The 25,856-nt window shown below is 38.4% G+C and overlaps 4 protein-coding genes across 5 annotated transcripts; 2 read left to right on the top strand and 2 right to left on the bottom strand.

The window, feature by feature from the left end:
* Positions 1–6,365: 6,365 nt before the first annotated feature.
* On the top strand, positions 6,366–12,088 carry LOC126607870 (calmodulin-binding transcription activator 4-like). Its single transcript, XM_050275573.1, has 12 exons — positions 6,366–6,682; positions 7,099–7,224; positions 7,346–7,461; positions 7,753–7,841; positions 7,916–7,961; positions 8,097–8,696; positions 8,891–8,981; positions 9,079–9,290; positions 9,836–10,509; positions 10,700–11,273; positions 11,437–11,727; positions 11,818–12,088. Exons 1-12 carry the CDS (start codon positions 6,673–6,675, stop codon positions 11,920–11,922), a joined length of 2,934 nt encoding a protein of 977 aa, XP_050131530.1. The 5' UTR covers positions 6,366–6,672; the 3' UTR covers positions 11,923–12,088.
* Positions 12,089–12,966: 878 nt separating this feature from the next.
* LOC126606800 (protein SQS1-like) lies at positions 12,967–14,372 on the top strand. Its single transcript, XM_050274185.1, has 2 exons — positions 12,967–13,361; positions 13,711–14,372. Exons 1-2 carry the CDS (start codon positions 13,173–13,175, stop codon positions 14,140–14,142), a joined length of 621 nt encoding a protein of 206 aa, XP_050130142.1. The 5' UTR covers positions 12,967–13,172; the 3' UTR covers positions 14,143–14,372.
* A 606-nt stretch (positions 14,373–14,978) lies between these two features.
* Positions 14,979–17,401, bottom strand: LOC126606801 (nuclear transport factor 2B). Its single transcript, XM_050274186.1, has 2 exons — positions 16,986–17,401; positions 14,979–15,285 (listed from the first exon to the last, which is right to left on the bottom strand). Exons 1-2 carry the CDS (start codon positions 17,280–17,282, stop codon positions 15,211–15,213), a joined length of 372 nt encoding a protein of 123 aa, XP_050130143.1. The 5' UTR covers positions 17,283–17,401; the 3' UTR covers positions 14,979–15,210.
* Positions 17,402–17,992: 591 nt separating this feature from the next.
* On the bottom strand, positions 17,993–24,876 carry LOC126606799 (histidine kinase 3-like). 2 transcript variants are annotated; one of them, XR_007617376.1, is made up of 11 exons: positions 23,176–24,876; positions 22,553–22,834; positions 22,095–22,264; positions 21,677–21,889; positions 21,287–21,473; positions 21,150–21,201; positions 20,796–21,025; positions 20,555–20,653; positions 19,229–20,361; positions 18,637–18,947; positions 17,993–18,481 (listed from the first exon to the last, which is right to left on the bottom strand). XR_007617376.1 is itself a non-coding variant. In XM_050274184.1 (10 exons), exons 1-10 carry the CDS (start codon positions 23,662–23,664, stop codon positions 18,722–18,724), a joined length of 3,081 nt encoding a protein of 1,026 aa, XP_050130141.1. In that variant the 5' UTR covers positions 23,665–24,876; the 3' UTR covers positions 17,993–18,721. The 2 variants fall into 2 exon arrangements, 1 of the variants encoding a protein (XP_050130141.1); XM_050274184.1 differs by having other exon boundaries at positions 17,993–18,947.
* Between the last annotated feature and the right edge of the window lie 980 nt (positions 24,877–25,856).

The following is a 25,856-nucleotide window of genomic DNA, read 5'->3' as shown; positions in this document are numbered from 1 at the left end:
CAAGTAATGGGATAAAACTTTTCGACGGTTTTAAAACAAAAAATCACGATTTAACGGTTATTTTAACTCTGATTTTCATGATTTTTTATAGCTACACTCATTGACCTTATATGAATACAATAAATGAATTCAATTTTCAATTTAAAATATTTACACTAGTGGATACCACAAAATCTTATGTTATACTTAATGAAAATATAAATAAACTCTAAGTGTTAGTGAATCTATCGTTTTGATGGGATACGAATTCTATGAAACTAATTTCAACGATCAAACCGTCAAACTTGTTTGTATATGCTTCGAGATCGCATACGCTAAAAATAAAAAAAAACAAACATTCAGAGATCAAGTAATAAGACAAAACTTTTCGACGGTTATAAAACAAAAAATCACGATTTAACGGTTATTTTAACTCCGATTTTGATGATTTTTTACAACTACACTCATTGACCCTATATGAATACAATGAATGAATTCGATTTTCAATTTAAAATATTTACACTAGTGGATACCACAAAATCTTATGTTATACTTAGTGAAAGTATAAATAAACTCTAAGTGTTAGTGAATCTATCGTTTTGATGGGATATGAATTCTATGAAACTAATTTCAACGATCCATCCGTCAAACGTGTTTGTATATGCTTTGAGATCGCATAAGTCAAAAATAACAAAAAACAAACATTCAGAGATCAAGTAATGAGACAAAACTTTTCAACAGTTATAAAACAAAAAATCACGATTTAACGATTATTTTAACTCCGATTTTGATGACTTTTTACAACTACACTCCTTGACCCTATATGAATACAATGAATGAATTCGATTTTCAATTTAAAATATTTACACTAGTGGATACCACAAAATTGTATGTTAAACTTAATAAAAGTATAAATAAACTCTAAGTGTTAGTGAATATCGTTTTGATGGGACACGAATTCTATGAAACTAATTTCAACGATCCAACCGTCAAACTTGTTTGTATATGCTTCGAGATCGCATATGTCAAAAATCACAAAAAACAAACATTCAAAGATCAAGTAATGAGACAAAACTTTTCGACGGTTATAAAACAAAAAATCACGATTTAATGGTTATTTTAACTCTGATTTTGATGATTTTTTACAACTACACTCATTGACCCTATACGAATACAATGAATGAATTTGATCGTCAATTTATAATATTTACACAAGTGAATACCACAAAATCTTATGTTATACTTAATGAAAGTATAAATAAACTCTAAGTGTTAGTGAATCTATTAGTTTGATGGGATACGAATTCTATGAAACTAATTTCAACGATCCAACCGTCAAACTTGTTTGTATATGCTTCAAGATCGCATACGCCAAAAATCACATAAACAAACATTCAGAGATCAAGTAATGAGACAAAACTTTTCGAAGGTTATAAAACAAAAAATCACGATTTAATTGTTATTTTAACTCCGATTTTGATGATTTTTTACAACTACACTCATTGACCCTATACGAATACAATGAATGAATTTGATCGTCAATTTATAATATTTACACAAGTGGATACAACAAAATCTTATGTTATACTTAATGAAAGTATAAATAAACTCAAGTGTTAGTGAATCTATCGTTTTGATGGGATACGAATTCTATGAAACTAATTTTAACGATCCAACCGTCAAACTTGTTTGTATATGCTTCGAGATCGCATACGCCAAAAATCACAAAAAACAAACATTCAGAGATCAAGTAATTAGACAAAACTTTTCGACGGTTATAAAACAAAAAATCACGATTTAATTGTTATTTTAACTCCAATTTTGATGATTTTTTACAACTACACTCCTTGTCCCTATACGAATACAATGAATGAATTTGATCGTCAATTTAAAATATTTACACAAATGGATACCACAAAATCTTATGTTATACTTAATGAAAGTATAAATAAACTTTAAGTGTTTGTGAATCTATCGTTTTGATGAGATACGAATTCTATGAAACTAATTTCAACGATCCAACCGTCAAACTTGTGTGTGTATGCTTCGAAATCACATATGCCAAAAATCACAAACTTGTTTGTATATGCTTCGAGATCACAACCGTCAAACTTGTTTTTTTTATTAGGCTCTTATTTTCGAGTGTAGATGTAGTACTTAAATGACAAATATGTTTTAATGTTTTGAAGTACTGTTTATGTGGTAATGTGTGGTATGTGCAAATTTAAGAAAAATTATATTTTTCTTAACGGGTCAGGTCACTTTACCCGTTGGGTAAAGTTTCTTAATGGGTTGGGTCACTCGACCTGTTAATGACCCATTAAGATAACAGGTGTGACACGACACGACCCGTTAAGATAACATGTGTTACACGAAAACGACACGAACACGACATACACGACCCGTTTGCCAGGCCTACACGACTATAGGGTTTACACGATCACTCCCTTGGGCGATGTGGGATGTTACATCCAGGGTAATGCAAGGGAGACTAAATTTGGAGACTAAATTTGCAAACTAAATGATGTGTCACCAATATGAATGAACACGTTTATCAACGCTTAAGTAATAAACTAATCATCAACTTCCATGTCCTTTAGTTTTTTAAATTTTGTTTACAAATTTAGTTTCCTTAGCATTACCCTAACATTAATCTTGATGATGGCCCATCACAAATATTTATGTATATATTTTGTCCACCAACTAATTTCATTAAAAATAAAACACACTAATAAAAAGTGAGACAAGTCCGAAAACAATCCACAACACTAAAGTAAGAGTACATCTCATTACAAAAGTAAAATAAGAAAATAAGCCCCAAAAGTGAGCTCATAACATTGCCAAGTCAAAAACCCTAGAATGGGAAACGAGAACTAGTCTACTCCACCAAAATAGCCACACCACCATCGCCAAGTTGCCAAAACCAAGAAGGCAAGAAGAAGAGCTAACGAACCAAAAGGATGAACAGAATATTAGGATGGACAAGCCACTTGCACTAAAAAATTGCTCCATAATCCTACAAAATGGTGCAAATTGCACTTTAGTAGCCACTGAAACCCAAAGCACGGCTCCAACCGAAGTCCATGGAGGAGGAATTCAAGAAGCCAAATAGCGGAACCAAGTGGGCAATAGCTCGTGGCTAGGAACAACAATTTGGAAAGAAAAAGGCATGGAACTTTGATTTGTGACAAGGTTTGCCAATAATTGAGACAAAACTCAAGGAAATTGAGACAAAAAAATCAAGAAAAATGAGACAAATTAAAAGCAAAACTACCAAAAATCTAGGGCCAAAGAAAAATAAAAGGAAGATGGAGGTTAAGGAAAAAGAAGAAAGGATTAAGAAGGGGGGTTGCCATCGACTCCACCCAAGAGAAAGGGCCCGTTGATGCATGTAAAATTGGGTTTGGGAGAGAGGGAGTAGCGCTAGGGTCTTGAATTTATATCAGTTTTCTAAAAAACACTCAAGGCGGCCGCCTAGGCGTTCGGCGGTGGAAGCCCGCTGCGATTTGGGGAAAATTATTTAAAAAATCGGTGGGGAATTAGGCGGCCGCCTAGGCACCGGCACTATAGGCGGTCTATACGGCACTAGGCGGCGCTAGGTGGTCTGAAATTCTTGTCGCCGCACAAGGTGCTCTGCAACTCTCGCCACCATAGAAGGCTCTGCAAGACTGCAACTTTCTCGCCTCGAACTCTCGTAGCATCTACAACTCCAAGTTTCCAACACCTATATCGCATCTCGCACCTCGCATTTGGCATCTACACCTGCATCGGAAACTATGGCTGCTTGCTAGAGATTTCTGGAAAAACTCAGAGAAGAAAGAGTGCGAAGAGAGAGAGAGAGAGCGAGAGAGAGAGAGGGGCTTAAACATTTGAACATGAATTTGAAAATATGGTGGTGCAAGTGCAACCGTGCAAGTTGAGGATTGGGAATCCAAGGTCAAAAGCATGGTTTTATTTATGAGAACTATGGACTCTGACATGGTTTTAATTATGAAACCACAAGGTGGACAGGTGATGTGAAAGAGTAGAGGTGAGGTGGACGGTTTGATGGTTTTAGTAATGAAAACCACCCACCATGTAGGCTTTTTATATTTTTAAAAGTTTGGTGTGTGTGTGTACACACACACACATATATAAATCTTATATAAATTATATATTATTTAGATAATATTTTGTATTTTTCCTAGGCAAGTATATCATATATGTACAAAAAAACATTCACATATGTATTTTCTTCTATAAGAAATAACATATAAGTCAATAATTATTTAAATTTGATATAATAAATTTAATTAATTCATAAAATATATAAGAAATGTACCTAGGCCGCCTAGGCGCTAGGCGCTAGCCCGCCGCCCGACTAGCGTCTAGCGTTTTTTAGAACCTTGCTTTATATATATATATATATATGTGTGTGTGTGTGTGTGTGTGTGTGTGTGTGTGTGGATATTAAAGGAAGGACTTGAGACATCGAGTGCCGCATTCTCATATGAGTTTCAAGTCATTTACATCACAAATGATTAGTAAATCAAAGATTTTAAATTCGATTCATTTATATGATGACTTTAATATCTATTTGCTTAACCTAGTTAATTTCCCTCCTTAGAGTAGAGTGACCACACAAAACCACGGCTACAAAATATACTACGGCCTGAAAAATATTAAAATATATACTAATTAAGCTTGCTAATTAGTTTATGAGTAATGATATTCATACCATGTTTTTGTACCACATTTTCATACCATCTTAGATGACATTTGATGTAGACATCCACATCATTTGAATTAATCAGATTTTTAAATTTAGGTCATTATTTAATAAACTAATAATTAATAAAAACTAGTTAATTAAATGATGATTGTGGTATACGAGGATTCTTTCTTATTCATTTCCTTGGGCTATGCAAATTTTTCAAATGATGTTGCTGTCCACATTAGATGCCACCTAAGGTGGTATAAAAATATGATATAAAAACATAGTATGAATATCATTACTCTTAGCTTATTGTGAAGTGTAGAGTCGTACTATGGCCTCCTATTTCATTTCCCCTCCTATGAAAACAAAATATAACACAAAACCACGTCTACAATCAGAACTAAAATGATCAACATTAAAGGCTCAAAGAGAGGCCCCTTAGAGCAACTAACTATTGAATCCCCCTGTGAACAGTAATTGCTTTTAATGAACATTAACTGCCGTTTGCATCTCCACCCCTAAACTGAATAGCCATGACAATATGCAATAAAATATTAGTATTTTTTATTTTATAGAATAATAAAAATTAATTTTATTTCAAATTTCAGATATGATTTTTAATTGGTCTCGTTGTACCACGTTTCATTAAATAAAAACTTACAACCCAAAGTATTTGAGAAAATATAAAATTGTGGTGTAATGTGGAAGATAATGATAAGATATTTATAGAAAAATTAATTAATTATTTTTAATTTTTAAAAAAATTTTGGATTTTTTATTAATTGTTTACATTTTTTTTAATTTTTTTACATTTTTATTGCTTTTTTACATTTTTTAATTAATTTTATAATATGGCTAGTGTCAACCTTACATCATGTGACCTCAGGCTCTCAGGCCACCAATTTGAGCCAGGCCACTCACTCGGGCCTTCCCCGGGTCCCATTGCCTGCATGGGCTGGAGCAGATTGTTGGGGCTATTGGGTCATTTATGTCGCCGATAAACTAGTTCAAAGATGCTTTTAAGAAAACTATTTTTGGGCTACAAAAGTATTTGAAGTGGGTGCTTCTTGTAAGAAACACTTTTAAGTCTGCCATTTTAAAAGCACTTCAAATCGAGTTATAAACTTTTTTTTTTAATACATTTCAAATCGAGTTATAAGTTTTTTTTTTTTTAATACATCGATATTATTAACTAAGAGGAGGGGAAGTTCAGTTAAACAATACAATGAACAACTTAGTTTGATATTAAATTCACTATCTATGAGATTCAAATCTAAGACCTCTCATTTTCAAGTGAAAATGAATACCACCAGATCGTAATACTGATTGAGAATCGAGTTTTGAACTTATCTTAATATTATTGCATGTATCCCTGTAGCTTCTGGGTTGCATCTGTGATTCTGTGGCTGTGGGGATTTTGGATCTTGGATATTTCCATCCAAGCAAGGAATCCAACGGCACTCGGCACCTGTTCCACGTTTTCTATTTTATTATTATTTAAACAATATTGTGGTCAGCTAAAATTGTACCTACCGTATTTTATTCCTCTGCTTCGCGGCAGGTGCAGACCTTAGCACTCATGAAGTCCGTGAAGCTTCCAACTTTGAATCAATCAATCAATCAATCAATCATCATTTCCATATAGCCTATAATCTTCCGCCAGCCCATCAGGACACAATGCTTCCTAGCCACCGGGCGCAGGAGATAATTCGCTCCTGCTTACGGTTTACTTGCACGCTTTGTCCTCTCTATCGACCTTCTTGGAGTCTTTGGTCTTGCTGTCTCTGTCGGTTATTTTCCTTTCAAGCCTTTACACACTACAAGGCCAAGGGTACTCTGCTCACCTGCGATCCGGTTCACGACCGAGACTCTGGTCTCTCCGCCCCCGAACTTTAGCTCTTGAATTTGCTCTGTCGACCGCCTCCGGTTTAAATGCCCGCAAGTCAACCCCTTTCTCTGCAGTTAGTCAATTTTTGATATTTCGGCAGCTGAGCACGATGCAATCAGGTACGTAGGCCACTGAGCTTGTTCGCAAATACCCAGAAGCGAAAAACTAAACTACAATATTTATCGAATTTTGAGTACGAAAATGCTAGATCATGTAAAAGATTGAAAATTTTCTGATCCCCTTGGCGTTTATTTGGGTTCTAATCAGGGACATTTGGTTCTGCTTGCAGTTTGTTTAAAGTTTTCTTATGCATCAAAATGTGTAATTAAATTAGTGTTAATTAACAACCATCAAAATTTGAACTTTTTGTTGGTGAATTTCTCGCTGCATGAAGTAATTCCAAACGGTTTTATAACAATTTTAAGTCTTTCCTGCTGCAAACAACAATTTCATAACACCATCAGTGATCTCAAATTTGTGTTTGTCTTGTCAATTGAAAACTAGTTGACATTTTCTATGTCATTTGATGTCTCAGGATATAACATAAATGATCTGTTTCAAGAAGCGCAAACCCGTTGGCTGAAGCCTGCTGAAGTGCTCTTCATATTGCAGAACCATGAAAAGTACAAGATCGCACCCGAACCCCCGCAACAGCCTAGTAGTATGTCTCCTGTTTGCTCTTCTTATTGTATTGTAATGGCGTGGCTTATTGGCATTGTTGCTTCCATTAGATTTGGAATCCCATTTATTCTTACGTCTTTTTCTTTTGGATTTTGCAACAGGTGGATCTTTATTTCTTTTTAACAAGAGGATCCTTCGTTTCTTTCGTAGAGACGGGCACCAATGGCGTAAAAAGAAGGATGGAAGAACCGTAGGTGAAGCACATGAGCGACTTAAGGTTCGTTAAAGCAATCTATTCAGTTACATTGAAGCTTTCTTTTGTGAAAAGGTCTGTCCTTATACCACATGACAGTTATTTGTTTTCTCGGGTATTTATAAAATGATAAACTTTATCTGTTTGAAATCTTTGGATGGTTCAGCGTTCCAATGGAAATAGTTTTCTAGTCTGCAAAACTTCGTGCTTAATTTTGCTCTGTTTGTATTGTTGCACTAAGGTAATGTTGTTTGTACTACTGAGGCCAGTGTAGTCCTATATTTCAGCTTGAGTAACCAAGTTTTGTATGCATAGGTTGGTAATGTCGAAACGTTAAATTGTTATTACGCACATGGAGAGGACAACCCAAGTTTTCAGAGACGTAGCTATTGGATGCTAGATCCGTGAGTACCCTTGCAATTATTGTCGAGTGCATTTCCCTGAAGAGATATTTCACAAATTAGAATTTCTTTGGCAGGGCATATGAGCATATTGTACTTGTGCATTATAGAGAAACTAATGAGGTGAGTGTTCAGAACCTGATTTTAAACCAGGCATATCTCACTACTCCTTTTCACATGAATTCGCTCTCTCCCTCTCCTGGCACCACCCCTTCCCCACTGGGTTGTGATAATTTTTTATACAATGATGCATTTCAGGGCAAGCCGAGTACTGGTTCTTTCGTACAATCACCAGTATCTTCTTCCTTTAGCCACAGTCCAAGCTCTAATTCTACTCCTCCTGGCTCTATCTCCATAGTTAGTGACTTATGTGAACCTAATCAGAATCTATCCAGTCCAGGTTCACTAGAAGTTAGTTCAGATATAGTCAACAAAAATGGAAGGGGGAACCCAGAAAATTTATATGGAACGGGGGAGTTGGATAGTTTGACTAAGTTTGATGTTAATCAAGCTTTGCGACAGCTTGAAGAGCAGTTAAGCTTAAATGAGGACAGCTTCAAAGGATTTATGGACGACAGTCCAAATGCTTCAGATATCCTGGATTATACTGATATCACCAATAAGGATCAGTTTGCTGCCTTCAATGAACCCGGATATTTTGTGCACGATCAGTTCTACAGTGAACCTGCTCAGATGCAAGGTAATGCAGACTATAGTGGTGAGCACTGTAAAATCATTGACCATGAAGTCAGAGATGGAAACAAAGAATCTGCTACTTGGAAAGAGTTTCTGGATCCACGGAAGAATTCATCAGTCCTAAAGTCGGCGGAGAAATCTTTATATACATTGGACAGAAATGTGAGTGTTGCTAAAACCTTTTTTACTGTCCACTGTTATTACACCTTTACTCAGATGAATTTGTTAATAGCTTTTGGCCGCTTTGCTTGTCTTTTATGCATAGACTGGTCCCATTTGTCAATAACCTTTTTATGTTAGTTGTACCTTTAAGCTACTGAGCCATCAATTCATTGTTTTTTTCCCAATCGAAACAGGAAAACTCGCTGTCTTCCTTGAGGAGTGGACCAACTGAAGTGCAGGAGCATCATCAATGGCTAAATTCCAATGAAAATATTGTGGACAATGGTATGATATCCTTTTCTCGTTATGAAAATCGCTTTAACACTTCATTTAGCGCGTACTGAGTATTTTTCAGATTCTAACAAGCTTCACATGTAACCAGATTCTTTGCCACTGCCTCTAGAAGTTGACAGATCCAAACTGTATCCGTATGATTTTGTGTCTGGAACACATCCAGACTATTATACACAGTTATTTGAGCAAGGCCAGATAGGATCTGTTGATTCTGATATCAGTTTGACTGTTGCACAAAATCAAAAGTTCACTATTCGGGAAATATCTCCAGAGTGGGGTTATGCCACTGAAGCTACAAAGGTATGATTGTTCTCAGTTTTATCATACCAGCTATCAAATACTTTCTACCAGGTGCATCTAATGCTTCAAAACTAAAGTTTGAGTTATAGGTCCAGAACTCGATGACCCATTATCCGAGTTACCAATACAAGTGTCTATCAAAGCCCTTTCAAACACCAAATATCCTCAACCCTATAAACTTAACTTGACATTTTAATCTTATATTTTCCAAAGAAAATAAAGAGTTCGTATACTGTTAATTTGGATTTTAAATGCATTCCATCTAAACAGCCAGTCCCTGTGATCCATCTAAACAGCCAATCATGTTTATGGGTACTTTCCTATGCACGTTTTAAAGGGGAAAGGAAGGGGAAAAAGGGGGGGGGGGGGTGGTTGGGGGTTATGCAGTATTTGTTTTGTTCAGTTGTTATGGTGCTAAGTTTCCAACAGTGCATAACCACTAGTTTTCAGTTTTCTATTTTATAACAAAGTTCTAACATCATACATTCTCCTTTGGATATTTTATTTCTTTTCAAATTACTTAAAACCAACTTTGCTCATTGCAGGTCGTCATTATTGGATCTTTTCTGTGTGATCCATCAGAATCTGCATGGACTTGTATGTTTGGTGATGTTGAAGTCCCTGCTCAGATCATTCAGGAAGGTGTAATCCGTTGTGAAGCTCCTCCTCACCTTCCTAGGAAGGTGACTGTCTGCCTTACTGCTGGAAATCGGGTGTCTTGCAGTGAAGTCAGGGAATTTGAGTATCGAGTTAAGAGCTGTAGCTGTAGTCACAATAATTCACCTCCACAAGAAGCTGCTGAGAGTGCTGAAGAGCTGTTATTACTAGTCAGATTTGTTCAGTTGCTCATGGATGATTCATCAACACAGGAAAGGGATAGTGTCGGATCTGATTCCCTGAGGAAATTGAAAGCTGACGATGATTCATGGAGTAGTATCATTGAAGCCTTGTTACTCGGCAGTGGAAGTTCATCTAGTACCATATATTGGCTTCTGGAAGAGCTACTGAAAGACAAGTTGCAGCAATGGCTTTCTTCCAGATCCCATGAATTTGACCAGAATGGTTGTTCCTTGTCCAAGAAAGAGCAAGGGATAATACACATGGTTGCTGGTTTGGGGTTTGCGTGGGCCTTAAACCCGATACTAAATTGTGGAGTCAATATAAACTTCCGCGACATAAACGGATGGACTGCTCTACATTGGACTGCTCGTTTTGGAAGGTAATGAAACTTTCCTTTTCTCTGAGTATTAGCAAAGGGGTGATGCACATGGGTTGTCATCGGTATTATTAGTTCGGATTTGTTTTTGTTTAAGATTAAGGTTGATTACTAAGCATAACTTTTGGATTTGTCTAATCTCATATAAGCTAGCTCTTGTTTTGCATCATTGAAACTTTCTTATTCTTAACAGGGAAAAGATGGCTGCCGTACTTTTAGCTTCTGGTGCATCAGCTGGAGCGGTGACAGATCCCAGTTCCCAAGATCCAGTTGGCAAAACTGCGGCATCTATTGCAGCAACCATTGGGCATAAGGGACTTGCAGGTTATCTTTCAGAGCTGTCACTGACTAGCCATCTGTCATCCCTTACGCTGGAAGAAAGTGAGTTTTCCAAAGGTTCAGCTGAGGTTGAAGCAGAATTAACAGTAAACAGCGTCTCAAATAGAAGCCTTGAGGGCAGTGAGGATCAGGTGTCACTTAAAAACACCTTGGCTGCAGTGCGGAATGCAGCTCAAGCTGCAGCACGCATACAGTCTGCGTTCCGGGCACGTTCTTTCAGAAAACGGCAACATAAAGAAGCTGGTGTGAGCATAGATGACTACGGTATCAGTTCACGTGACATTCAAGGGCTTTCAGCGTTGTCAAGGCTAACCTTTCGCAATCCACGTGACTACAATTCAGCTGCAATATCTATTCAAAAGAAATACCGAGGGTATAAAGGCCGCAAAGATTTCCTCACTCTCCGCCAGAAAGTTGTGAAGATACAGGTACCTCACCTTTTGAACTCAGGAATGCAATTCATATGCAAAAGAAGTCTTCTTCTTTTTTTACCTTTTTCGTTTTAACGAAATGCAACACACGCATTTAAGTTCAGAATGTTGATGTTTTCCTAGTTGGTAAAATGAAGTATCAACTTTTTTCTCTTGGCAGGCGTATGTGCGAGGTTATCAGGTGAGGAAGCACTACAAGGTAATTTGCTGGGCTGTTGGAATTCTGGACAAGGTTGTACTAAGATGGCGAAGGAAAGGAGCTGGTTTGCGTGGCTTTCGGCAGGAGACAAAGTTGAAAGAAAGTGAAGATGAAGATATTCTCAAGGTGTTCCGCGAACAGAAAGTCAATGTAGCCATTGACGAGGCTGTCTCGCGAGTGCTGTCCATGGTTGAGTCTCCAGAGGCACGCCAGCAATATCATCGCATGCTGACACGGTACCATCAAGCTAAGGTAAGAAACCAAGCAACAAATCTTTGGTGACGACACATTCCGTGGACTTGAATTTAGCTAATCGCGGAAGAACATATGTTTCGCTTGCAGGCTGAACTAGGAGGCACTAGCGGCGAAGGTGCCGAAGCAGATGCACCAAATTCCGGTGGCGATAACGTGATTGTAGACGACACTGATATGTACCTATTTACATAGAAGCAAGCAATATCTGATGATTCTAACTTTAGTAACTTTATTTGGTTGATGAAAATGTTACTGATAAATGGTAGACGTTTTATGGTTCTGAGTTTGTACATAATGATCCGATCTTACCTGGGATGAATCATGAGCATATGTTTTGAAATGTATGTTGTTGATGTAACTGCTCCGACTGACATTGTCGTTTGTTGATTCGGCCTACGCTCCTCTCTCTTGAGAGGAAAACTTACGCGCGCCGGAATAATTCGATGTTAACTGTTAAGCCTATAGTCACTCAAGCCAAATACGAGCTTGTGGTCTAGTGGTAAAGATGGATTACGAGGCTTTCTTAAAATTGGAGGTCTTAGGTTCCAAATCCATTTCTGGGCTGGAAGTCAGACTTGTGGTCAAAAAGAGGCTGAAATGCCTCCGTGAATCTTTCTGATCCCCAAAATTGATGGATAACCATGGCTTGTCATCAGTTGTCATTCTTTAAAAAAAAATAGTTGAACAATACTATCATGACACATGTACATAGTTGTGAGCACTTTTTTCCTATGAGGTTTAAGATGCAATGATGTGGATTAAAGCTTAAAAATTTAATCTCGAGAATTTTAAGCCGTAATTTATAAATTGTTAAATCCCAAGTTGTTAAAGAGTGCTTGAGCGAGTCTAATCTATTTCTCAGTAAATTTTATTTTAAATAAATTTTACGTAGATTTTCATTATTTATATTTTATGAACTTTTTAATTTATAAATATTTAAATTTTAATGAATAATAAAAAAAATACACACCGCATAAAACATTAAAGTCATGAAAATGAAAAACCCCTTCTACAAATATGGAACGCATGGAAGTTAGGTTCAACTCATTTGTTAGTTTCAACCATACATAAGTATTTATAAAATTTTTGGGTAAAAATTGATTTAAATATTTTATTTAATTAGTTTAGCTGTTGAATTTAATTTTAAATCATTAATTTTTACTTTACCGTTAAATTTACTCATATTTAATTTCGGCCTTTTGATTTAATATAGTTAGGAAAAAAATGGCCAACCTGGATCAAAGAAAAGAGTCGTGGGGCTCGTCGCATGTGGCGAGAGCTGGACCCAGCGGCTGACGCTTTGTCGCGTGGCTTCCATGAGGCGCCTCAGTGCGCTGCGGGTGGAATCTGGAATTAACGAAAAGGGTTCGAGACTTGAGTTTCTCTCTCTCTCTCTCTCTCTCTCTCTCTCTCTCTCTAGCTGAGATATTACATCGTAACCTATGGATTCGAAAGATGAGAACTTGGAGCTGATAAATGAGGCAATCAAGAGGCTCTTAGAGGAGAGGAAAAACAGTCAATCCTCCGCCGGCGAGGGCGTTTCCCAAGGTGGTGATGATGATGATGATGATGATGATGATGATGATGATAAAGATGAGGACCGCCTCCTCCTCCACCGATTGCTCTCTCAGGTCAGATCACCGGCCATCTCAACTAGTTCTCTATCTATTTCCCCTCGTATCGTTTCTTTTCTGATAGGGGAGTAACTTTCATGACACGTTACACTATTACCGCGCCAGATGATGTCATGATACAATTATCTGAAGCGAAACTTACACATGATATCATGATAAAATTATTTGAAGCGAAACTTACACCTATCATCGTGTCATTTGCGCGCCTCAAATTCATGAACGTATTAACAAATTGCCATTGAGACTCCAAAATACTTCAATTTTTTGTCGATTTTCATTACGAAAGGTTGCAATTGCATGACGAATATTTTGAGGTATTTCAATTCAGTTTCATTCCTATTGACAGTTGGAATCGTTAAAAGGCAATGGCGAGATTCGGAACTACGAAACTTCAACCAAAACGGGAGAGGAAACGTCCTCTACAAACGGCGAATTGAAGCCGGAAAATGAGAGTTGCGGCAAAGCAGATGGCGGTGGGGCTGAAATCGATACGGAAAAAATTGTGAGAGAAGTAAACAAGGTGAAGAAACAGAACAGCATCACTCACTGGCTGCTTTCTATCATGATTGTGCTCACTGTCGCCTGGCAAGTCTCTGAGGCAACTTTCCTTTGGAAACTCAACGAGGGATTCAGACACCCCTTTCGATGCATCGGAGGGATGCTGACGGGGAACGGGAAGGACTCGGAAGAACGCCACCGGAGTGAGTCTCCTTCTCTTCCTTCACTCCAAATACCTGAGCTCCCCTTGCCAGATATTAGTCTAAGCGAAAAGCATTGAATTTTTCAACAAACTGTGAATATTATTATGAATGTTTGGCTCCTTTTAGTTTTTTTTCTTCTTACCGTGATTTTATAAGTCACTTCAGTACATGCGTCAACTTGTGTATTACCGAACAGAACATATGAGTATGTTTGAGATTTGTCTTGATGGATATTGTCGATGAACTGTAAGATTGGTTGACTAAATAGATAATTGAAAGTTATCCAAATGATGGGATTACTTGGAAATTTTGTTCAAGTGGGCACATAATACCACCCTTTGTTGAATTGTGAGTGATAATCTTGTCTTTCTCTGTAGTTCAACCGGAAAATGTCATTATAACGCCGGAGCTTCCGCCTGCCATCGGCATCACGTGGAAAATTTGAAAAGGGGATGTTTAGATGGAACTTTCATCCTTTACCTCCTCACGCAAAGACCGTTTAGTCATCCATAGGAATTAAAAAAAATTCATGGTTCACTGTGGAGATGCTACTTATCACTATAACTGTTGATTGGTTCGACGCATATGGTTTTCAAATCATTTTTCTTGGTTGATAAAAGAAAATGAACGATAAGGCAAGAACGCCGCTGGAGGGGATCGAACTCTCGCAAGCAATGGTGCCGATTATGCGCGGGGACGTTCAGCACGACACGATTGACCGTCTCTTGCGCAGTTGAGAAAACTGAAACAAACCAGCCAAACCAAAGAAAGCTAGAAAGAAAAAACCAAAGAAAATCTCCCTTTCCGTTACAAAATTTATTTGAGTGAAAACAGCTGCGTTATCGATACTATCAGCCGTGGATTCATGCACATGTGGTTTGAGAGCAAATTCCCACCAAGCAATCACTAGATATTACAGCGAAACAGAAAAATTTATATGAGGATTAGTCTTCAAACCTCCAATAACTGTATTCATTTAGACAATTACCCAGCAAGGTAAGCATCATCCATTTAACCAATAACAATCTCTGAAATTCTCTCTAAATTTAGAGAAAAACCACATTCAACAACACTAAACACACCACCAACCCAAAGACCGAAAGTCCATCCGGCAATAGAGAGAAATGTGATTCGTAATCTCATCTTCACGCATAGTTCAACCGGAAAATGTCATTGAGAACGTAGAAGCTTCCCTGTTGAGTCGGCATCAGATGGAACATCTGGAAATGAAATACAAAACTATGATTAGGTAGAAGCCAGCCGAAGATGGAAACGAAAACTAGTAAACTACAATGCAAAGATAAATATTTCAAGATGTTCACAACTACGTAAATGGTAAATCACGTATATATTGGATTCGATAAAGGAAGACACATGCCAGCACCCTATTATCTAAAATAAGTAAACATAGTAGAACACATTCGCAACAGGTTTATGAACAATTTTTCGGGAATCTTGGAATTATTTATCTGAAACACATACATCTGCATAAAATTTTCATGTATAAATAAAAAGCGATAATGACAACTCCAGGAGACGGCTCATAACATTAATACAAGAAGCAGGGAGCAAAGTCCATGGTATAATGATAAACAGGGCATGCAAGACAACAACAAGACCCAGAATGGAGCACTTATCCCTTATGGGGCACCTGAAAACACACAATGTCATATCCCAAAGCAGGAGGGAGGGGAGGGAGATAAAACTAATGCTGGAATTCTATCATGTGTTTGATGGCTGAGTGCAGGCAGAAAGTAGCCGCAGTCATATGCCAAAGAAATGCATATATACCGACAACAATCACGAACTGTCACTCAGTCAGTGCATCACACATCATGACTGAAGCAGAAAACCAAGGGAAACAATTTAATTAGCATACTTAGGTTTGCCGAGTTTTTATCTATCAGTTAACTTTCTTGACAAGAATAGCAAATCAAGCAGTTTCAAATCGTTAATCACTACACGTTGTCCAAGATCCCTGTAAAACGAGTGGCCATAAAGCAAAAGGTGATGCTAAACCCTTCATAATACCTACAAAGCAATTAGAGTCAAGAGAGATAACGGATAGATATAAATAGAATTCTGGACAATAAATACCAACCAATGAAATCAAAAATACATAACAACAACGTAAAATTTTCTATGACATGAAACTAGAAGACGACGAATTTCATGGACCTAGATGCCATAATTTAGGCCAGGAAAATGAAAAAACTATTTAGTAAAACTGAGAGTTGAATAGAGAATTCCTTTGCAATATAGAGAAAACAGCACTTTTATGCACACGGTTCAACTTAAGAAGAAGCCAATATCTAATTAACAACAAAAGGTGTCGTTAAATCGACTAAGAATCTTCATTTGATGTGTAAAAACAGAAAGAAACACCCAACGAGCACAAAATCCACAGCATTGAAACATGTGAGCTCCAATCAAACTCAATATAAAAGAAACAAAATCAGAATATTCAAAGCTACAAATGTCCGTCTCCGCGAGTAATCCGCTGAGTGAAACCTGCATGAACACACACGGCTGAATCCGACTGAAATTATAATCACACAAGCTAACAACGCATGCATCCAATCATAAGGTCCACAAATCAAATCACATACAGAAAAACACCTGATAAATCATACCCAATACAGTCAATCAACGATGGCAGTTCCAATATCGGATTTGCATACTCGAGTTTTGAGTAGATCGGGGACTAAACCTCGATCACAGAGGCTAAAATCACTAAAATCATACCCTAGAAAACTCATAATCCTACTTATAGCAACAGCAGAAACGCAACGACAATCAAATCGTCACAACAACCACCAATCGCACGCCGATTTAGCAGCAGATCAGCAAATGAGTCACATCTAAAACCCTAAAATCGCCGCAAAAGATTTAAACAAAGACGAGGTAAGCAATATCAGACCTGGCTGAACTTGAGAGCGTGCTGTTCACCGGAGAGCTGGAGATTGCCGCTGACGAAGACGAGCATGCCGCCGGCGGGGCCAGAGGGCTGGCAATCGACGGTGGTGATGCTGTGCTGACACTGCTGGAAAGGGAGGCTGGTGAGCTTGGCCACGATGCTTTGTGACCCTTGGATCTTCTGACCCTCGAAGGTCAACATCGAGCTTTCCTGGTACAGATTCGCCAAGGCCGCGCGGTTGGCGTCGAACAACGTGTAGTAGTGCTCAACGAAGGCCTTGGAAAGTGCGTCTGGATCCATCGCCGCCGCACCTGAACGCCACGCCGCAGAGGAGACTCGACCGTGAAATTTGTTAGAAGGGACTGCTGCAAAACAAGGCGGTGGGAGGAGACGGAGCGAGTAGAGACAACTTGCGACCGAGTGGCTAGTTTTTTATATATATTTGTATTTCAATTATTTCAGTTTTGCGGGGTCAAATTATAATTATCATAATTTTTTAATTATCAATCCTAATCCAAAAGTATTGCCGCGTGACTATAACGCTGGTTGTTATTATTGTTTTTGTTTTTTATTCTACACATTCGAGCTAATTTTTTTTGTAGTGGGATGCGTTACTAGTTTTTACGATAATTCTACAAAAAAATATTTCTTTCATACCAGCAATATTGAAGAAGAGAGAATTTTTATGTTTCGGTGCAGAAATAAACGCGCAACTTGATATTGAAGAATATGAGAGTAAAAGAGAAGTAGGATTTTAATACAATCAAATGAATAGTATCAGAAGCTTTACGTTAAAATTCCCTAAAAACTAATCATTCCAACTAAGTGCCCTTATCTTTGTATCTAGGAATCGCTGTTGTTTGATAAAAAAATATTTCCATTCAACAAACCATGTACTTCTACTAAAAAGAGCATGTTATTAGGGCTCGTCATTGTTTGATAAGAGAATATTTCTATTTCTTAGGGCTTGGCATACATATGTCAGAAGTTCGATATCTGCAATAGACTCGGACAATAATAATCGACTTTCTCAAATTATCAACATTGTATGGTTACATCAAATCTAAAAAGAAAAAATGTCCGACTACAAATCTTTATTGAGGTTGTCATTTACAACGTGCATCCTCCAACAGCTTCCCAGGAAAAGCTACAACTTCCTCCTTCCTGCCAAATCAATCTCTACATAATACACAGATGCTAAGAAGTGTGACATATCTTCAACGATGCGAGCTTCTATTATTACATTCAGAATCCGAATCGGAATCCAAACCCAGAGCTTCAACGTTGTCGGTTCTCTCGAGCTTCAACCGGAACTCAAAATTCCAGGCTACCGATTTCAGTGGAAGAAGCTTGGAGATGGATCAACTTTACAAGGAGAATGAACCGGCTTTGATATCTGGCTCACAAAAATAAATACAAGGGAAAAGAAAACTGACTTGGATGACAAGTAATCGAGCAGGGCTCCTATATACACTCTGTGTGACAAAAGAAATGTTCTCCTGAAAAAATTAGCCAATGGGCAGTGTGTTGTCAGTTCCTGATGGCACTCGCGATGATTTCATCAAATTTTCGTACATTTTCTTCTAATGTTCCACAATGAAAATATATGGAGCATTGGAGCGCGCAAACTAAATCTTCGTCAATAAAAACTTACTCCGAGGAAAATTCTGAATGCATTTACAGTGACTTGGAGAAACGGTGTGCTGATGCCATCAGCAACTCATCAATTCAAGTCCTCACTACGCGTTTCCAGTTGTAGTAGATTGGAAAAAACGTGAAACTTCGCGATAAAGCTGTTCAGCTTCGAATGGTTTTGAAACATATCCATCCATTCCGCACTTTGTGCATTCCTCATGGGTTGCCTGAATTACATCAGCAGTCATGGCCAGAATGGGTACATGCCATGCTTGAATACTGTTGCTGATATTGCGTTCTAAGTCACGTATTCTCCTTGTAGCTTCAAACCTGTGGGGGGGAAGAAATGAAACTTATAAATGTAGTGACAAAATTAATCCAGGATAGCTCAAATGGATCAAAATTACCAAAAAAAGGCCATGTATACAACCGAAAGAGAGATTTTATAAATGAACTACACATGGCTACCTTCAATATAAGACGACTTGCAAAAACTGAACTTGCTAAGAAGTAAGCCTCACGGATTAAATATTATTTTTAAATGTTAAGTTCTCTGACATTTCAGTGAGGTTTTCAAATTGAAAGCTTCCAAAACTAAAAGCATCACTCACCCATCCATCTCTGGCATCTGGATATCCATGAAGCAGGCATCAAAATGGTGGGGCGGCGTAAGCAGTGAGATTGCCTTTTTACCACTGTCTGCACAGATCACCTCTGCCCCATACTTTTTCAAAGCACCGGCAGCTACTCTGAGATTCACATTATTATCATCTATAATAAGAATTTTCCTTCCGAGCAGAAGATTGCGGAGAGACAAACTTGGGAGCTCCCCATTCCGGAGATTTCCCTTGTTACCAACTCCCATGGCTCTTTGCAGTGAGGCAGCGAGCATGCTTGCCCTGAGCGGTTTCATGATAACGGTTGGGGTAGAGACACCTGAAGTTGCAGAGCTTATTCTGCATGAGCTACTAGAATTGGCAAGAATGAACAGTTTTGGAGGAACCCGTCCATCAATTTTCCGTAAATTACTGACAAAGAGAGCTGAAGTTCCAGAATCTTTATTCCAGACTTCCTGTTCAACAAGGACCATATTGATAGTTGTACTCCCACAGCTTATGCTAGCTAAACCCTGATTCAAATCAGAAACTACTTCAACACGAATTCCAAGCCGTTCGATATGATAACTTGACATCTTGGCCCTAACAGGTCTTTGGTCCACTACTAATGCCGTCATGCCATTAAATTCTGAGGATGCAGCATTTGACTGGCTGTTGATTTGCTCGATGGTTAACTCATTTGAACTGGAGCTGGCATTGGTGAAAACAGCAGTAAATGTAAATGTGGAACCAATCTTCGGAATGCTAACAAACCCGATTTCCCCTTTCATGAGGCCAACCAAACACTTGCTTATGCTTAGTCCAATTCCTGTGCCTCCATGTGTACGTGAGATGGATGGTCCCACCTGCATAAAAGGAGTGAAAACACGAGATTGGGCTTCTAGAGGGATTCCTACTCCTGTGTCCTCAACAGATACAATAATATTGATGAGGTCAGATGAGGATGAAAAACGGCTTGCAGATCCATCTTGACCGAAACACCTAAATCCTCCCCAACTGCGGTGTTTATCTGCAACGGGGAAACCACTCAAAGTGTTCTTGGATGATGATTCGGTCTCAACGCCTATTGAGCCGATCAGCTCCTCGACAAGATGAACCGTCACAAAGATGTGTCCTTTCTCTGTGAACTGTATATAAAATAAACAATGTCATTGCCATTTTATACAGAACGCGGACAACATGGCTTAAATAGAATTAATTTCCCGTATTTAACAAAGCCTAATATACGGTTTGATACATAAATATATGCAGGGGTACATTTATCCACTCTCATGATTTTACTCTGTATAACAAATAGTTGAGAACCCACTGGACACTTACTTTGATTGAATTCCCCATGAGATTAGTGATAATCTGCCTAAACCGTCCGGGATCACCAATAAGCATATCAGGAACCTGATCTGAGATGTATACTGCCAACTGCTCTCCCCAAAAATTTGGTCATGAAAATTTCAAAAGTTCAGTTATTAGACAACGAAAACTTGGAGCAGAAAACCATACATAAAACAGTGGAAAATGTTTTTTGCTCTGGGGAAGTAGTGGGGGTAGAAACACTATTTACCTCTACTCCTTTTTGTTGAGACTTCCCCGAAAAGAGTGACAAAACATCATCCAGAATAGCTCGCAGATCAAAACGCACTGCCTCAAGCTCCAGCTTACCAGATTCAATCTTTGCCTGGTCCAATACCTCATTTATAAGTGAGACTAGAGCTTTTCCACTTCCCTGGGCAGTTCGGACATAATCTAGTTGAGTAACATCCAGGTTTGTGTCCATTAGCATGTGTAACATTCCTGAAAAGGGACAGGATTGTCAAAGTTCAGCAAGCTTTCTTTTGGCTGTAGTTTTGCTCTAAAATCTTGAGCAATGCCGGGACATGATTTTAAACAAATAACAGCAGCAGTCTCGCAAACTCACCTAGGACACCATTCATTGGGGTTCTGATCTCGTGTGAAACAGTTGCAAGAAACTACAGAGGATTAAGATCTGATTAGGCACAAGCATAGTACAATTCCAAAGAAAGTTTTCCTGCGTTAACAAAAGTCAGAAAGTACCTGAGATTTGGCAACATCAGCTGCCTCGGCCTGTTTCTTGAGTTCCATCATCTTATGGAAATCATCCTCCACTTTGGCAATCCTATTTACAGTTGCATGGAAAATGTAGCCAACAAGCAATGCAATCACAAGGATCCCAATAGAAGTTGTAATGGCTAACCACGGCCAAGGTGGCTTCTGTTTGAACCTGCATAAAGAAGAAACTCGGCTTCTGAATACAGTTCTACAAGACTTTCTAGATGCCTAGGTCCCTCAGAAACAGTGTGATCAGAATAAGAAATACAAACATAACATTTCCTAGTCTCGTCCCATTACCAGAGACCAAGGAGAGGCCTATATAACATAGAAGCACAACTCTAAAAAGTACAAGGCACAAGACTTAGTAGTTACCTGCACCGCATCTCATGGTTCCTTAAGGGATCTCCAAAACTCAAGGAGCTGACGTGCTGCAATCCATCATCTGAAACATTTGAACCGTACATGCTGATTGGATGCGACTGATTGGTAGTATCATACACGTCCACAAGGATGGTTTGCTTGCTAGCGAGTTGTTGAAGTAACTTCTCCACTAGTGACTCAATATGAAAGATTCCACCGAGATACCTGGTTGGCAGAAACAACAGGATTAAAAACCTTCTTCTAAAGTATAACCACTCTGAGTGTTATGAGTCCAGCAAAGCAATTATGTCTGCTGATATCCCTTCAAGGCCTTGATGATACCATAAAGGAACGTGGACATGCTTTTTATCAGCAGAAGACTTGTATTATGCTTTTATTAATAACATGTTCTCATTCGAAGAAAGCATACCCATCAGTCGCCTGAATTCTTTCGTTTGGAGTTGCATTTGAGGGCAGATCTCTTTTGTAGACAGCAAATGTCAGTATTACTCCAAGTCTGTTTGTTTTAAGCAGCCGAAAAGGAGCAGTAAGAACCCCCTTTCCCGATTCTCTTGCACGCAACACGTTTTGTCGATCTTCCTGTTGAAACGCAAATGAACGAAACTTCACGAGTGAGGATTGCAAATCAGGAAACCAAATTTTTCTAGATAGCATGAGACAATGTCAAGAGCTTTCTAAATTTCTAATATAAAGGTACTATCATCTAAATTTTGGATACATCAGGACTGCAAAGTAAAAGTAAAAGATGCTAGACAACTATTAATTAACATGCTGCTTAATTAAGATAATAGAATTCGACTGGATCTACCAGTATGGTTATTAAATGAATTGTGACAAGTTGACGAAAGAAACTAGATAAGGAAATACCTTTCCGGTCAGCATATCAAAAGAGATGACATGTCTAACGGTATCCTGTGCAAAGATAACAGGAGCATATTCTTCCTGAACTGGGGAAGGTTCCAAGGCCTCTGGGGCATAGTCATTCTTATGAACCTGGTTCTGTTCGAGGGTATCCATTCTCTTGATAGTCCAGCCCTGTTGCTTCTCAAATTGTTCCTTTTCCGAGTGGAGCACCCTTACAGCATATGCCACGCCACTTGTGAGGGGTCTCTCGAAAGCAGTTCTTTCAGTGTACCGCGCAAAAGTTTTCTGCAGGCTCGAAAGTTAGGATGTTCCATCAACTAGATAACAAGCATCATAGCTAATATCTGAAATTAAATTAAGCTAAACATATCAAATTAACACCGGTTGAGAAACCGGTACACAATTCTTCGAATTTAAAGCAAATCCCCACATGAACAAAATGCATCAACTAGCAAACCAGGTAATTAACAGACAGGTAGGTACTCATTAAGTACCCTCAATTAATATCAATCTGAGCGACATAAAACACCAATTAGCCTATACACATCAAAAGCACCAATGACACAAATCAATTCCAACATATTTACCATCCTAAATTGCTCAACGTTGACAGATGATCTCTTTACCTGATCAATGGCCGATGGATACTTTCCGTGGTGGAATGTTGAGATCAGTATCGACATGGCCTGGATATGGTTCATGCTGACATTAAACTGATCCTGCAACATCCTCGCCCTCTCATCACACATACTTGCAAGAGTCTCCTTCCTCTTCTCACTGGCCTGTGAGCTCATGTACCACAAGATCCAGAGGCTCCCAATTGTCCACCCAACCACCCACGAAAACAAAAGCCTCCTCCACCACGTTTTTCGGACTCTCTTCGACCCGATATACTGGTAGTAATGGTGGCGGATCTTGCTGATGTTCATTGGGATTTTCTCCCACCATTTGAGGCACATATTGGCAGCTTCACCAAGCAAACCTACCTTGGTGTCTGTCACAATCCCACCAGTGAGGTACCAGTTCATGGAAATTAAAGATACAATCCAGCAACATAGCATCCAAAGCAGATGCCCCACCTTTAAACCGAACCCAAATACATGGAATAAACTCATCCACCACAGCAGTAAACCAAGCAAGTTAACCACAAACAGTGCCAAGAGGTCAAATGAATTCTAGAGAGAGAAAGAATGAAGAGAGAGAGAGAGAGAGAGAGAGAGAGAGAGAGAGAGAGAGGGGGAGAGGGAGGAGGAGACACCAGCTATCAAATCAACAGGAACTGTCCAGCAAAACCCAACATTTAGAAGTAAAAAATTCCAAGCTTGGAAGAACAAACCCACCGACCTTGAATTCACTGCAACCAGGAAGATTTTGGGATTCTGGGGACGATGTGTGTGGTGTGGTGGGTGTGGGAAGAAGTTATCTTATCTACACACCCAAATAACTTCAATTTTGGGTGCGCAGGAACCAAAAACACGACACCCAAAATCAGGAAAAGACAATAAATTTACTAACAGCACTTCCAAAGAACAACAGAATCCCAAGATTCTGTCTGTTTTTTTCTAAATTCTAACAAGAGTTTGATTTGATTATCCTCTTCAGCCACCAACCCAAACCCAAAACAAGCAAATGCGACAGCAAAGATTCCAACTTTGGTAATCAAACCAACAGAGGAAAATCCTAGTTAAGGAGGGAGTCCTTAAATTCCTGAAATCAAACCAAACCCAGTTCGAGCATGTGTGGTTTGTTTGTTAACGTTTGACTATTGAGCACACCCAGCTGCAAAGATCTATGCAGAGAAGAAGTACTGATAGCACTACAAGGAATGAAGATAATGGTGGAAGTAGCAACTTTGGGAGTGGAAGAAGAACAAGAAGCCAGCAAGTTTGGATGATTCATGGACATTAAGAATTAGGAGGAAGAATCTGTGAGAGAAAATATTGGAAGAATATGGTGGTAGAAATGTCTGCTAGCACAGCCCATTATCTCCATTCAAAACATCCACCCAGGAGAAATTAAAATATTTTAATAAAACAAAAACAAAACCAAATAATTATATAAATTTGTTTACGTGGAAAGATGGATAAATATATTCAGAAGAAATCTTGGTGAACCGTAGATACACCTTGTCGTAATAAAATTGATCGATAATACATATTTATGGTAAAAATCAAATTCACAAATCAGTTTTAAGTAAAATAATAATATCACGTAATCGTGTTTCGGTGCCGCGGAAAACTACTCGATGTTTAGAAACGAATGGCAGTAGAGGTACACTCCCACTGAAGCAGAAGTAGCTGCATTATTTCTCCAACTTTCCTATGGCGTTCACATCCATATCCATCAAATGCCCCAGTCGACAAATTCTACACGCTATGGGCGCCAATTCGTTAACTCTATTCGTTTGTAAGGCTGTACTTTTCGATGACAAAAGTACCCTTTGCATGGGGGTCTAATTTCATTCTTTGACATCTTTGCCTTAGGTGCTTTGTACCAAATGGCATTAGATGCCCCATACTTTTCCAAAATTGCATTTGGAGGACCAATAGTCAAAAGAGTTGGTAAAAGATACAAGGGCCAATGATAGGAACTTGTGGGAGGTGCCATTGTGCTATCTTCTATCCTATTCCATTCCCTGTTTTTGTTCTGGAATCTAAACCAATGTTTGGTTGCAGGCTTAGGGTTTTTTTATTCTCTGTTTTCGGATTATGGATTGGTGTTGATAGGTTCTTTGTTCTATTTTTATACTATAAGAGTTTGGAACGAAAATCATGAAAATACGAAAGAAAAAAGTGTAGAAGACAACAGACGAAGCCGTGTTTCATTTGCTTCATGCTTCATGTCCGTAATTTTTTTTTTTTTTTGTGCCATATAAGAACACATTGATTTGTAACCAAACGTTGGAGTGGGTAAATGTCTGATTCGGCTAACTCCACCTCTAATTTCAACTATATAATATAACTGAGTTAGTTTGGTTTGGTATATACGTGACAAAATCCAATAATTAAGCTTATCTAGAGAAAAACCAATCTTTAGTGTTTTTTCAACTCGATTTCGACTGGTTCACTGGTTAACCGGTTTAAGATCCATCTTATTATGATTTGTATGGTGCCTCAACTCAAAAACTCAAGCTCGTTACATTGAAAGCAAAGCTAATAAGGTAACTGCCTTATGTGTCACTCTACCAAGATTCGAGTCCTTTCGGCTTGAAATTGTGGGCATGCATTGGTGATGATGGTGAGTAACCAATCTCATCTTAAACTTTTATCCGTAAAAAAAGCTAATAAGTTAAAAGAAAATGTTAAAA

Source organism: Malus sylvestris, chromosome 16, assembly GCF_916048215.2.
Source record: "Malus sylvestris chromosome 16, drMalSylv7.2, whole genome shotgun sequence".
Taxonomy (NCBI): domain Eukaryota; kingdom Viridiplantae; phylum Streptophyta; class Magnoliopsida; order Rosales; family Rosaceae; genus Malus; species Malus sylvestris.
This window is presented reverse-complemented; position numbering and strand designations above follow the sequence as displayed.